We start from the raw sequence: 15,210 nt of genomic DNA on the forward strand, positions 1-15,210 counted from the left end.
ACGAAAATGAAGACTAAGGGAAAAAGAGCTATTTGAGGATTTTTTGGGTTTTTGGGCCTTTTTGGGTTTGAGACTTTACAAATCTATCATTCATTGGTCAATCATGTATACAACACGTAAGATTTTCATCCACTTAAACTAGCACCATCCAACAAAAAATGTAGAGTGCTACAATTTAAGAAGCTTGAGGTGCAATGTGTTCGATTTTAACCTAAATGAACAATATGCAAAATACAGGATAGGTTGAGGGGGTAAAGTGTATTATACCCTTAAAAAATCCATTACATGTTTCAAATAAAATTATTAATCTATCTTACAAAAAATAATTGTTGTATTAAAAATTATGCCATATAGTAAATGCTTTTGAACCTTAAAAAATAAACCTAATTTAGAAAGTTATAAGATTTGTATAAGATTAGATGTTGGATTAAATTAAATAGTTTATAATGCTCTCTTAGTGTCACAAGTATAAGATCAGATGTTGGATTAAATCAAATTAAGAGTTTATAACGCTCCCGTAGTGTCACAAATAGCTATAATATAACTTTTTATGATTAACTTTGTGAGTATCAATTAACGTTGTGGGTATTCATTACAAATAACTATAAATGAGTTTGATTTTATTTCTAGAGGGTACATGTACATAGCTACAGCATGAAATTAATGAGCATATATATCCTTGGGGAAGATGTTGACCATGATTTGATCACTGTCTTTTGATCTCTTTAGACTCGAAATGACGGCACTCATATGTACCTCTTTCCTCATGACCCTACATGCATAATGAGAGCAGATGAAATATTAAAAAGGATGAATTAGAGAGCTAGTGAGGGAGTTGTTGCCACTCACCCACCGTCAGTTTAATCTTTGCGTTCAAACAAATCATAATGTCTTGCTGGGCTACCATCTGATGCTTGACATGAAAACCATTTCTCAACCATTTTCATTTTCCTTCTTAAGCCTCCTTGCTTATGCCTATAACATCACATACTGTTCATTCCATGACACCCAGGCCTATCGAAATATTGGAAATACATTACTTATTAATCTTCATCTTTTTGGGCCATGGAAAAGTGGGACCCGCTTGTCCATCTCATATCTACTCACTAAATGTTCTAATCTAAATATCAAAGTATCTTTATAACAAAAAATGATTAATCCTCAAAACATATGTACGTTATAATATGGCTTTGTTGAGACTCCTAGCCAGGTTTTGAATTGGTAAATTTACCCTCCTCTGGTGTCGCATAGGGATGTGTTCCTCCGCAGAAGCTTCATTGCACTTACGTGCATGCAAAAGAAAAAGGGTACTCAATTCGAAACGTGGGAAATTAATAGATTAAAATCGAAAGTACTTACAAAGTTCTCCATGGTTTTTGACCATGGTTTTTAAGCAAGTGAACCCTAATTAAGCTTAACCAATTCAAGCTAACAAAGGCAACTTAAATTTAATTGAACCTATGGGTCACATCCAACATTCTCTAGAAGAACTGCAATGAGTTGGCCGTCTGTTCTGACTCAACCTGCTCGAGTTTAGCTGGGTTAGTAAATGTTTCAAGCACTGGTGGTGACCGCTGAGAGTGCGACAAGATGGATGGGATAAGATGCCTTCAATCTTAACATATATTGGTATACCAAGACAAATTAATTTTGAAGCTTTTTGAAACAAAACGCCAACCAACTAAAATTCTGATTAAGGCTGTGTTGAAAAAAAGATGGCATTAGGATTTTAATAACTTTACTTCCAAAACTTCAATGGCCCATAGAGCATGTACTTTATGTAACATACAAGAAATGATGAATTGTTTAAACCTTATGGTTAACAAATCTTATTTCTGAAGAATCCCTCATTCACCTAACCAAGTAAAACGACATGGTAGCAATGACCCCTTTAAAAGAGTGCATTGGCTGGTCATACATAGTACAACAAGCCAGAAGAATTAAGACAAAGCAGAGAGAGAGAAAGAGAAAGATTGAGATGAAGTACTCTTGGGTTCGCGTTCTGGTTCTTGTGGCTTGCCTGTTACCAGCATTAGTCGAGTGCAGGGTTCGGCAATACACATTTAATGTAAGTATATTGTTGATTGTTGATTGTTGAAGAACACATGCCTAGCTAGTTGTTGCATAGAGAGCTATTAATGGGGCTCAGGCCGTAATGCACTTAAGTTTTAAGTGCTTTTTAGGGTCATGAATAGGGCTTGCCCCACAGGCAAAAGTTGCATGTCCTTTCACATAAATCATTCTTTGGAGATACTACATTTGTTTTCCTTCATATGCAATTAAAGCTTTTGCCGGATAAAATTTATATCCATCTACTAATGACAACCGCCGATCTCTCACCATTTTCATTTCCATAGGCCTACAAAAACTGCTTAATCAATTTTCTTTCTCGTTATTATTATGATGAATAATAGTACATCTACGTACTATTACTCATACTATGATCAGCATAAAACACCATTACTAGGAAGGACTTATTCTTAATAATGTACCACGAAACCATTAAACTCCTGCTTGTAACTTTTAGTGGATGAGACAAATTCGTTGATTAATTAATGAAGTAGCCTCTTGTTGTTATTATACTTACGCACATTAGTCAAGAAGGTTGGTGCAAGCTGCAAACAAAATGATTTTTGTTTTGAAAAAGCTTGTGAAAGACATGGAAGGTCCACCCACAAAAATAATATTGAAATAACAGGGGGGATTTATTTACTGGAAGACAACATATATGCGCCAATTTATTGACAGAGTGATAAAATGGGGTTTTGGTGGGGGTGTGGGTAACTTGGGCAGGTGGTGTTGAAGAATACAAATAGACTATGCGCTAGCAAGCCCATTGTCACCGTGAATGGACGGTTCCCGGGGCCCACTCTCTATGTCAGGGAAGACGACACAGTGCTTGTCAGGGTTGTCAACCACGTCAAATACAATGTTTCCATCCATTGGTGAGGATCCAAATTCCACTATACTTGTAAATTTGTCCCTAACTTGGCTTTGAAATATACGAGGACTCGTATCACTTATATGTTGCAGTTCTGTTTGTTTGACAACTGAAGTGAAAGATAATTATAATTGGGTAAAATTAATTGTGGCAGGCATGGTATAAGGCAACTGAGAACGGGGTGGTCGGACGGGCCAGCATACATCACCCAGTGCCCAATCCAGACAGGGCAAAGCTATTTATACAACTTCACCGTTACTGGCCAACGGGGCACACTTCTTTGGCATGCGCATGTCCTTTGGCTAAGGGCAACTGTCCATGGTGCCATCGTTATCTTGCCTAAGCGAGGGGTGCCCTATCCTTTTCCAAAACCCCATAAGGAGGTTGTTGTCATATTAGGTGCGCTCAAACTGTGATCCAACTTGTTTTAGGAATGAAGTTTTGTAGTGATTTTGATTCATGGAGAATGATGTCTTGGGTTTTAATTTAATTAATTTGGATATCTGAGCTGCAGGTGAGTGGTGGAAATCAGATGTCGAGGCTGTGATCAATCAAGCTCTTAGCTCCGGTTTGGCTCCCAATGTTTCGGATGCTCACACCATTAACGGCCATCCAGGCCCTGTCTCCAATTGTCCTTCACAGGGTACGTGTATGTACATGCATGATCATGCATGGAAGCTACCTACCTAAAAGTTTTGCTACCCAAATTCAATAAAACACCCAGTCTGAAATTTTTTTGGAACTCTATGTCGATCGTTTGCAGGCGGCTTTTCATTGCAAGTCGAGGCCGGAAAAACCTACCTACTCCGAATCATTAACGCTGCACTCAATGAAGAACTCTTCTTCAAGATTGCTGGACATCAACTCTCTGTCGTAGAAGTGGACGCCGTCTACACAAAGCCATTCAAGATCGACACTCTTGTTATTGCCCCTGGCCAAACCACAAATGCTCTTATCACAGCAGATCAAAGCTCTGGCAAGTACTTGATGGCCGCCTCCCCTTTCATGGACTCCCCCATCGCAGTAGATAACCTTACTGCAACAGCAACTCTGCACTACTCCGGCACACTTGCGAGTTCCCCCACCAGTCTTACTAGCCCACCTCCACCAAATGCAACTGCAGTTGCTAACAAGTTCGTAAACTCTCTCCGAAGCCTTAATTCCAAAAAGTACCCAGCCAAAGTTCCATTAACCGTGGATCACTCCCTTTTCATCACGGTGGGGCTAGGAATTAACCCTTGTGCTACCTGCGTCGCCGGTAATGGAAGCCGGGCAGTGGCTAGTATGAATAATGTCACGTTTGTGATGCCAACTACAGCCATTCTTCAAGCACACTACTTCAACATAAGCGGTGTGTACACCACCGACTTCCCAGCTAACCCACCCGTGGCTTTTAATTACACTGGCTCGCCCGCAAACTTGCAGACCACGAATGGGACAAAGGTTTATAGGGTACCTTACAACTCTACGGTTCAAGTAGTTTTACAAGATACTGGGATCATCGCCACTGAGAACCATCCAGTCCATCTACATGGGTTCAACTTCTTCGCTGTGGGCAAAGGACTGGGAAATTACAACCCAAAGACGGATCCTCAAAACTTTAATCTCATTGATCCTGTTGAGCGGAACACTATTGGAGTACCATCCGGTGGGTGGACAGCTATCAGATTTCTAGCAGATAATCCAGGTATATACTTTTTGACGCATCTTCAATTAGGGCCTAATTTCAAATTTCATTACAAATTTTTCTCCATGAATTAAGGTCCCCTAATTACATTTAATTTGTAATACGCAGGAGTTTGGTTCATGCATTGCCACTTGGAAGTGCATACAACCTGGGGACTGAAGATGGCATTCTTGGTGGACAACGGCAAAGGCCCCAACCAGTCCATTATACCCCCTCCAAGTGATCTTCCCAAATGTTAATTTACATCCCAAACAACAGCTAATTATACATACAAGTAGAGTGGAATTTTCCCCGTGAAGAGTGGATGAGACAGGAAAAAGTTCCACGCAGATGAAGAAAAGGAGAGTTTTATTGTTTCTTGAGTAAAACACGAGAATTTGCTCAAGCATGCTTCAATAAGCGCTAGCATTTTAGTTATGGGAAATTGGGAATAATACTCAAATTTTTCAGGGTCACGTGTGTTGGAATCTGAATAATATATGTATAAGTTTTGATTGTATGTGTTTATGTAAGTTCCCAAGGTTCTTCAAATCCACGTACTTATTTAATAGGAACCATTTGATTGCTGAATCCATTCTACAAATTTCTAAGGCAGTATCATTTTATTTTCTTTATAAATTCAGTAATATATAGTGCAACCTTTTATGAAATCAAGACCATTATCCAGATCAGACACTTGAATCATTTGAGACACGAAATTAAAGCGCCACGCCACCTCCCACCTGCTTTTACGCATTTATTTTACTTTTTGGTGGGCCAGCGCGAGGCCCAAACGTATGCGGGCTTTACTCAAGAGTGGGCCAAAAAGTTGGTGGTGGATCCTAGTGAGGCACGCCCCAAGGCGGTAAACCGAGCTTTGGAACACTGAGCTCTCATTGGTGCTTATGATTGCGTGGTGTCATTTTACCATCTGATTTTCTGGGCAGTACCAGTGTTTCTCTTAGCTTTTGATTGGTTGTTGAGAAAACTCAGGAGAAAAATTCTAAACAATGGGTCAACCATGCCAAACGGCTTGCAATGGGTTCTACTGGGCAGATGGTTTATTTGATTGATTCCTCTTGCCTAAACAATCAATAGTATCAAATTCAAAATGCTGAACTCTACCTGCTTAAAGAAAGATTTAAAGCATTCTTTGTTTACTTTCCCTTCCTATCTTTTTTTTTTTTCATCAACCAAACAATGATTTAGACTTTTTATTTCTAATGGGCAGCCTCATCTGCAGTGCTAGACATTTAACTGTGTTTTTCCTCTGGCTCAATAATGCAGCTCAGTAACATTTTTAGAAGGAAAGAGAACCATTAAGAGTGTTTTGAGCTGTACTTTACAGCCCTATGTGTAGGCCAGGCCTAAAGTGAATTGTCCCATTTTTTTATCCTCCCTAATTGTTACAAATTTTACATTTTAGAATTAATAATGGTTAATTTTTTATAATATATGTTCTGTGTAAATAAATAAAACAATGGGGCTTCTATGGACGTGTGCTTCAACCATATTGTTCTGCTAATTACAGATTGTCCTTTTCAAAATTTCTGCAGCATCTCTTCTGTCTCTCTCTCTCATAATTGGGGAACTTTTGCTAGTCACAGCCCCTGCAAATACCAAACCCTCCAATCACGACTCAACCCTTGTGTCTCTGTACTCATTCCTAGCACTGTTTGTAGGTCTCCCTCTTGAAGACAGCAGGAGCTGGCATACTTGGCTGTTCACTTCTTCATAGCTCTCTCCTATTGTCTTTATCCCTCAAACTCCTTCTTTCTGTAAAAATAAAGAAGAAAGAACAAATCTTTTCCACTTTTACTGCTTCGATTCTGCAAAATCTCTCTGTTTCCTCTGTTTTCTTCTTCTTCATTTCAACTGGGTTTTCTGTTAAAGTAAGTCTTGAGTCTCACTTTGTGAGCTTCAAGCCTTCCCACTTCTTTTTCTTTTTCTTTTGTTTTTTGAAATTAAATCTGGGTTTTGTTTCTCTTTCTTTTTTTCCTTGATATTTTTCTGCTTTTGGATCTGATAGGGAGGTCTAGGGTTTATCTTTTCACAGGTAAGATCTGCTTTTTCAACTGTTTCTTGAATTTTCCTTGGATTTTGGAAAGTGGGTCTTTTCCAGATTCCTCAGTTCACCCTTGACTCAAAAGGGTATTCCATTCTGATTCCCTCCAAATGCTTCTAAATTCAATGACCATTTCTCTGGGAAACCTCAAAGTCTCTGCATTTCTCTTCTAGATTTTCTGTCTTTGCCTTTATAAATTTCTAAGGAATTCTTGAGAAATCGTATAATGGTGGGGATTGCCAAGCTTTACTAGCTATGTCTACACTGTAATTCATTATTCTGAGCAATGTATCGAGGAATTGAATTTCTCTCTCCGGCCTCATATCTTCAAAATTCGAATTGGTTGTTCAGTGAAAGTAATGGGACAAAATGGACCCACGAGGAGAACAAGCTGTTTGAGAATGCCCTCGCGTTGCACGACAAAGATACCCCGGATCGATGGCTGAAAGTGGCAGCCATGATCCCGGGGAAGACGGTGGAAGATGTAATAAAGCAGTATAAGGACTTGGAAGATGATATTAGTGACATAGAGGCAGGGTTGATCCCAATTCCTGGATACAGTACCAGTTCTTTCAAATTGGAGTGGAATAACAATCAAGGCTTTGATGGGTTGAAACAGTTCTACTTTCCTGGCGGAAAGAGGGGCTCTGCGACTCGGTCTACCGATCAAGAAAGGAAGAAAGGAGTGCCGTGGACCGAAGAAGAGCACAGGTAATTTATTCTAATTATAAAATTATGTTTAATCTGTTCGAATTTTCTATTTGTTAATTGATGTAACATGTCTGGATGACCTGCTAGCCTTACTAGAAGTCAACCTACATTCCAATTGGTTTCTTTGTTTACATAGATACCCAAATATTTGTTTGGTCGCTGAGAATTCAGAAAGGAGTTGAAAATTCAATTTTGAATGTTAGTTTCATGTGGTTTCGGTTTTTGTAAAGTGAAAGAGTTTGGCTCAATTAAGAATAGTTTTATTAGTCTCAGTTCCCATGGGTTTTTGTTTTAAAAATCTAATATTCAAAATTTTGTATGCTTTGCTTTTCCTACATTTTCTTGCAACCAAATGGAATATGACTACATAGTCATAGGTTTGGTAACTGAAAGTATCTGATAGCCTGAAGTTTGGGTGGTTCAATGAGAATTTCTTCATATGTGCTCTGGTTATTTGCATTTATAAATGCTATTCTATTGAATGTCTTTTCTTCAAGATAAGGATCAAGCTCTTGATGTTTTTGTTTCCTCCTGCGGTTTGTGATGTGTTTTATTGATGATGAAACCACAGGCAGTTTCTGATGGGTCTTAAGAAGTATGGAAAAGGTGACTGGAGAAACATCTCACGCAATTTTGTGACTACTAGGACTCCCACCCAGGTGGCTAGTCATGCTCAGAAGTACTTTATCAGGCAACTTTCAGTGGGGAAAGATAAGAGGAGATCTAGCATCCATGACATCACAACTGTAAATCTCACCGACTCTAAGTCTCCTTCCTCAGACAATGACAGACCTTCATCGCCTGATTGCTCTACCACAGTTATGCAGCTGCCACAGTACCCAAATATGGTTGGCACAGCCAAACCAATGCTTGACCAGAGACCGCCAAATCAAGGAGCAGCTATGGTTTTCAATCCTTCAAATGGCAATCCATTCTTAGCACCTCCTTGTGGGATTTCTTCAAATGGGCTTAAGCTGCATGAACAATTTCTGCATAGAGGTACTCTTAATGGACCTCAGTTTGTACCTCATAGTTCAATATTCCAGATGCCATCCACACAACAACAACAGCGTCTTCATGGATGAAATGGAATGCTCCGAGCCCTAAGGTACTGAAATGTTAAATCTTATTGTGTGAAGTTGGATTGCTGTGTCTATGCTTTGTCATGGTTTTATGTGAGCTTATCAATGAGGCTTTGAGTTAGTCCTGGGCAATTAAACCCTAGAAAGAGATCTTTTCATAATTTAAAACCATGAAACTGGAAGGGAAGTTCAATGTAAGTGAAGTTTGAAATTGTTTCTGAATTCAGATGTTGCATGCCTGTTTGAGGGGAACTTGAGGGTGGTCAGAAGGCATTTACAGATTGGACCTGTGTGTATCAAAACGAGAGTGGAAAAGGGATTAAACTAGATCATGGTCTGTCCTATCATTAAGACTTATTTGAATCAGTAAATTGTGCAGCTTCCAAGTTCACATGATGGTGGGTGAAATAGAGGCGCTAGTGAGATAAGCCCCTTTAAGGCTGATATAAAGCTTTAGAATGTCTTAGGAAGAAGGCTTTATTTAAACTTGTTGATACTATTATTAATAGTGAGATGTCATGAATCATTCAAACAAGAATTCCTCTGTGAACTGTGCTGTTCTTCCATTAGTTGGGAACTTTGTAGATTATGTACTTCTCTCCAATAAAATCATTTCAGCTGGTGGTTATGTAATTTTTAAGTCTGATTTACTTTGAAATGTTCTATTAGTTGTTATTCCTGAAATGGGGAGTGGGATTCATAATTTTCTAAAGATTTAATGAGGATGGGTTATGCTTTTGGTTCAACACATGGAATCATTTTGTGTGCTTTATACGCTATCATAAACCAAAGTGGAAGCGGTTGATTTGGACAATTGGCCATGTTGTACTGATGCGTGGTCTGAATTTGCCAAGTCACAAGGCACTTGCACTCATTGAAATGACATATGTGACTTGATTGCTTTTTCTGTATGCCTTTTTGGCAAAATACGATTTATACATTCAATGGCACTTGGTTGACTGAGTGACAATCGAACCTCAACCAAAGCTGAGTCCAATGTTCTCTGCTTAAGCATCTCATTTTCCATTTTATGTTCTTTTCGCTTTGGTCTTTTAATGAGGATGGCAATCTTTCTTTTTCTCTATGCTATCTCAATAATGATAACATGCTGGGGTAGAAGGGGACGGTAGTAAATGTATTAGTGGGAGGCTGAAAAAATCCATGTAAGATTAGCCTACTGTACTTTAGTGGGCTAGAATTTGCATCCAGCAACAGGCACTTGAGAGGCCCTCCCTATGCTGGTTGAACCACATGTCGTTTGCCATGTAAGACAACAGTCTTGATTTATGTTTTCTCCCTTTGTTTGTCTTTTATTTGCCCCATTCCTTGAAATAATTGGCAATAATTTCTCCCCCCAATAATCCAATTGTTACTTGTGCCAAAAACTACTGCATTTGCAGACTATGTTCCCTATTCATAAAAGGCATAATGGTCTTGTAATCCAAAAATATGCCCAATGGATGAAAATCCGAAAGGTCTTGCCATTTGCCCGTTCCCACTCTCCTTGAGTTGTAACTTCTGTTCCACGTAAACAGGGTGGTATTTAGTGTCTCATTAGGTGAATGAAGCTTTGTTCCATTCTTAATCAAGGAAGATTAAGGACTTCTCTCTGATAGCCTTAAATGGGATTTAAGGTTTTCCTTTTTGGTGGGAAATATTATTTTGACTCTACTTCTACATCAACCTTCTCCCCAGTTCAGTGCAACTGGGAACTAATGGTTGATTTTGGTTTCTGCAGGTCTTTACATTTATAAGTTATGTCTGTCAACCATCCAAAATCCCCTTCTTCCACTTCCATTCACTTGGTCTTAGTGGTTACAGTTTGATCAAAACTGAAGGAAATTACAGGCGACAAAAGAAAGGAAAAAAGATCCTCTCAATGTTGCTCTCTTCCTTTTTGCTGCTTTCTTTTGTTGTTGCAAATTGTTGGCAGTACCAGAACCAATTATTTTGGTCCCACCCACCAGACAAAAAATATGAACATTCCTATAAACTTTTTCTTTCCTAAATGACAAAACCACCCATTTTCCCTTTCTTTCTTTCTTTCTTTTTTTCTTTTTTTCTTTTTTTCCTGAAGCAACTGCCTTTCTGCAAGTTGCATTGGAAAGCACTTTAGCCACTTTATTCTAATTTTCATCCACTCCTTAAGTAAACTAACACCACATGATTAGTCTCATGCCCTACACTTTTGCTCCTGCTTGTTTTCTTCTCTATTTGTTCAACAATATTCTGATTCTCTGATTCCAGATGCTTTCAATAAACCATCCATCAATAATTCTTGTAAGTTGTGAATGAAACTCCGCTACACACCAGTCAGTAAGAAAGAAAATTCTAAAAAGATAAAGGAGCTGGTTTTTATTTCTCTGTTGGGCCCACATGGATCCAAGAATAATTCTGGGGGCGCTTTTAATACACATCACAGAAAGCAAGACAAGTGGACAGAAAGTGCAAGACGTTTTATAATTCATCATGATCGGCTAACACACACAAAAAGGCAAGGAATCTACCATGACTCCAAATACTATGGTCTTGCAAGCCTGCAACTACACTTGCATCTGACTGGTGAACAAGTAGCTGTGGGGAAATTTCAATACCAAGGCCAATAATGTGAGCTTGGATATCCGTTGATTTGAATTGGTAATGAGATCCTTTTGCCATCCACTCTGCTATCTATTGGCTGTCCTCTTACCTACATAAAAATCACGTACTCATTCCCCTTGCTCTCTGCTCTCTGACAAACATCCATTATTGACCTGCAAATGTGGGTGGCTATGGAGAATGACGAGAGGTCGCTTTTGTTCATCTTGGTAGTAGTCTCCTAGATGGCTTTAGCTATTCCGGAAAACATCTCTATTCAAGAGTTGTGCTGACAAGATAGGTTCATGTTTTCCACTATGCATATTGGTTTTTGGAAGCTTATTGGATTCATAATAATTCTTGCTGAAGCTTCAATTATTAAAAATAAATAAAAAGGTCGCATGGCTGGTACAACCATTAGCTACCGACAACGGGTGGTACCAAGCACATTCTTGAAGGTCTTGTGACACCGGGAGCACCACATTTCCTTAATAATACATTCTAGTTTCCCAATAAGAAAAAGCATCTCATGAAGTTCTGATATTTTCTCTCAGTATATACAAGAGAGGAAAAAAAAACGGAAATTAAAAGGGAAAAAGTTCAGCCCTAGTTAAATATATCTGCTTGGTTTGTTTTCCTGATTCTCTCCTCTTTTCTCAACTACTTTCTCTTGTGTTCTTGAGTGATTGATCGTAGTGGGTTGATGGTGCAAAAACATCATGTGGCATGGTAAAAGTCAGCCAAACTCCAGGTTGAACGACTAAGAAACCCGCCTTTCTGCTTTATGTTTTGTTTCTGAGCGTTGATTCACTCGTGGCTCTAATGAAATTCTGAAGAAAAATACAATCTACCACTCCTGCGAGTAGGGTTGGCAGTCATCACATCATTATGGATGCCCATTCCTCATCGACTTATTTGAACAAGTCCTACCTTTTCTTGGGCTGAGCTGAACTAGGCCCACATCCAACTTTTAGGGGTGCCTCCAACACTACAACTCGCTTCACCTGTCCAAGTAGGTTAATATTGATAGTGTTCTAAAAATCCAGATTCTTTTAGGTCAAAGGATTATATCTTATCTGTCCCTAAGATTATCCTGTATCATAAACTGACATCAACCTGAAGGACAGTCAAGGCAAGATGGAGGCTAAGTTAATGGTTAACAGTTCGATCTTCTGTTTGGCCAAGGTGAATCGCACAGGGAAACGTCAGGTTTTTCATTTTTGTACTACTTCAAAACAAATGCTTTTCCAAATAATATTGTACATAAATGTTTCCCATCACAAAGTATTACACAAAGATAGCCAAATATGTCAAAAGGAGAAACAGCAAAAATATTCTACATCAGATATTAATTTCACCATTGACTGCCTTTGGGCAAGGAAGTTGCCAGTAGTCCAAGAAGTTGCATAGTTTTTGTGGGGTTCGGCCTGCCTATATTTTGATTCACGGATCTTTAGGCCGGGCCTAGGCTGTAACTTTCATAGCCCAGCTTTTGGCGTTTAGATATTTATAGATAGGCCGGTGCTATAATTTGTGGCCCACTTCAATACCCACCACCCTATTGCATGTATCAGGTCATTGGGCTTTCCCATTTTAAGAACCAATGCCCTATCCGGCTATCCCCCAACATCTGATAACCGATATATCAATAATAATTGAGGTTTAACGACTTAATTTGCACATAACAATAACAAAAGAACAGAAGAGGGGTGATGTTGACTTGTATCTTCTTTTCACTAATTTTGCTATATAATTTATTTCTGTTGCCACCCTTCCCGAGGCCCCATTGTTGAGGACTTTTCTGGGACAGTAGGAAAGCTTTTGATGTTTTTCTTGGGCAGTTAGCATCTCTCTCCGATTCCATACGTACCTTTTACTGTGTCCCAATCAACGTCTAAATAATTTAAAGGTGGCCTTTTTCTCAAACAATTCCTGTACAATGAGGATATGGTTGAGCTTAAAAAAAAAGGGCATTGCGACACTGATCCATCTTCAGCTTAAATGAGATACTGACATGACGATAGCAAATTGTTAATTGTTATTGTTATGCCACGCTTCTTGGGAAAATGAAATGAAAAAGAACGGGCGATAAGGCCGTAAGGGTGGACAATGTTTTACATAATATAATGCAACAATCATAGATGAATCTAGCAGCAATTTTGGTAATAGAAATTAAGTTATTTTTTTCATTCCACTTCACCCATCAATATAATACTAAGAAACATAAGATGTTTTAATTATAGAAGAGTTACATCATGAAAGCTTAGAGTAATTAATCCTAGACTTTGGATAATCAATTGAAAGAGTCATTGGGGCCTTTTTTTTTTTCTCCTATGACCTCTGAGTCATTTTATAATAGTATGACTAGTCGAATGAGGATTAATACATGTATTATATATCGTTATCAATAAGTACTTGGGTAAGGATAGGGGAGTTTTTTTTAGCATGTGATGCATAATATCTCTAGATGCATGTATGTTCCGAATGACAAACATCATTTTCGACGATTTTTTTTTTTTTGAAGAAAAAAAAATCCATTAACTATGTAATGCCAATCAGTAATGACAGAGCTCAAACCCTTTTCTGCTTGTTAACTTGCATTTCCACAGAGCAGGAGCATTGGATCCTCTCGTAGTTGTGAAACATAAAAACATCCATGTAGGCTCTATGTTTCTCCTGAAGAGAGAAGAGACAGAGGAAGGTGGAAGAAAAAAAAACAAAAAGCAAAGAAACAAACCCGCTCTTCAGGGATCTAATTTGTTATTGACTGGTGGCAAATTAAGTTCAGAAAATTTAGTAAGTAAATCTTATTTTGCTAAGGTTCATCCGGAACTGGATTTAACTAGCAAAGTTGTTGTGTGGACAGGTTCAGCAGTCAGAGGACCCAGGAGCGCACTGAATTTGACCAGAGTGAATAAATTGTCTGACATTTGGACTTAATTTAACGTATACAATATCTAAAATGGATTTAAATTTAATGCGGAAAGAGAGTTGGGGATAAGAGCCTATCCAAATGAAGTGGCACAGCGGAACAAGTTGTCCCGAGCCAACTAAATCAGAAAGCGGACACGATTGAACATGGATGGGGAGTTATAGTGTTAATTACCCCTTGTCTCGTCCACACCCGAGGGACAAAACCCTAAGACCCACATCTTGAACGGTTGAACCCACCAATAATGGCCAAGAAAATTGGGACAAACGGCCAGAGTCTCATTGAAGGGGAGGATGGGGCAGGGAATTGAAATTGTTTGTTTCTTTGTATAAGGTAGTAGGAACCTCAAAACCCTGATAGCCATGCTGCTGTCCCTGCCTGATTTTTAAGGTCTCTTTTTGCCAAGAATCGGTGGCGCATACATGGTTGGAGACGTGGCCAGCTTCAAAACCAGATGGGAATTCTACAGGGTTGCCCCAGCTTGTCTGCCACCCAACCGCTAGAGAAACTCAATCCACCTAATGTGTGTAGTTCACGTGATTGGTGCTTGGTTTGGGGTGCATGGCCATCACAAAGGATATTTTTTTGCCCCAGTTGCCTCACTGCATCTCCATTCAAATTTCAAGTCATTGAACCCGCCAAACATATGTGTGCACACAAGGGGGCGTTGTGTTGCTGTCAACCTTTCACTCGCTTCCAAATGGCAACTTGTTGAGTTGTTTGCCTACTTTCAATTAACTTCCCCCAAGTCATTGAACCTACCTTCACAATTATAATTAAGAGAGAGAGAGAATGGGAGCATGACCAACGACACTCTCCAAATCTAGTGCATGCCTACCATCCCTATCCCCTCTCTTCCCTCTTCAACTTGATTTCTTCTACCTTTATTTTCCTACTGCGCCAATCATCATCATCATCATCCCATCCAAATACTCCTCCTCACTACTATCTGTACATTTTTTTTTTTCCAAACTTGGATCGTCAACAATTCCGGTTTTCCTAGTACATGATAATATTGGAATCATCAATTGCCACGAGACGGCGAGCATGGTTTCACCTAATTCCCACTTCTGCACATGCATTTCGTTATAATATATTTATTTAATTGGGTTCTCCCAATTTTAACTTACATCCCCCACTCACAAAAGCCCAGAGACAGAGTCATGACCGCCCATGAGTTGTTTAATTTTTTCTCCTCGTTGTATATACCCATTTTAAATGCGTAGATAAGTTAAC

At 39.0% G+C, this 15,210-nt stretch overlaps 2 protein-coding genes across 3 annotated transcripts; both read left to right on the top strand.

Moving 5' to 3' along the window:
- The first annotated feature begins 1,940 nt into the window (after positions 1 to 1,940).
- LOC100240808 (laccase-4) lies at positions 1,941 to 5,202 on the top strand. The gene is made up of 6 exons (XM_002278602.5): positions 1,941 to 2,068; positions 2,794 to 2,945; positions 3,096 to 3,340; positions 3,456 to 3,584; positions 3,705 to 4,628; positions 4,737 to 5,202. The coding sequence occupies exons 1-6, from the start codon at positions 1,979 to 1,981 to the stop codon at positions 4,865 to 4,867; spliced, it is 1,671 nt and encodes a 556-aa protein (XP_002278638.1). The 5' UTR covers positions 1,941 to 1,978; the 3' UTR covers positions 4,868 to 5,202.
- Positions 5,203 to 6,094: 892 nt separating this feature from the next.
- LOC100263069 (transcription factor DIVARICATA) lies at positions 6,095 to 9,098 on the top strand. Of its 2 annotated transcripts, XM_010655884.3 has the most exons (3): positions 6,107 to 7,383; positions 7,955 to 8,491; positions 8,693 to 9,098. In XM_010655884.3, the coding sequence occupies exons 1-2, from the start codon at positions 6,959 to 6,961 to the stop codon at positions 8,466 to 8,468; spliced, it is 939 nt and encodes a 312-aa protein (XP_010654186.1). In that variant the 5' UTR covers positions 6,107 to 6,958; the 3' UTR covers positions 8,469 to 8,491; positions 8,693 to 9,098. The 2 variants fall into 2 exon arrangements, with proteins under 2 accessions (XP_002278729.1, XP_010654186.1); XM_002278693.5 differs by having other exon boundaries at positions 6,095 to 7,383; positions 7,955 to 9,098.
- Positions 9,099 to 15,210: the final 6,112 nt, after the last annotated feature.

This window comes from Vitis vinifera, chromosome 8 (genome assembly GCF_030704535.1).
Source record: "Vitis vinifera cultivar Pinot Noir 40024 chromosome 8, ASM3070453v1".
NCBI lineage: Eukaryota > Viridiplantae > Streptophyta > Magnoliopsida > Vitales > Vitaceae > Vitis > Vitis vinifera.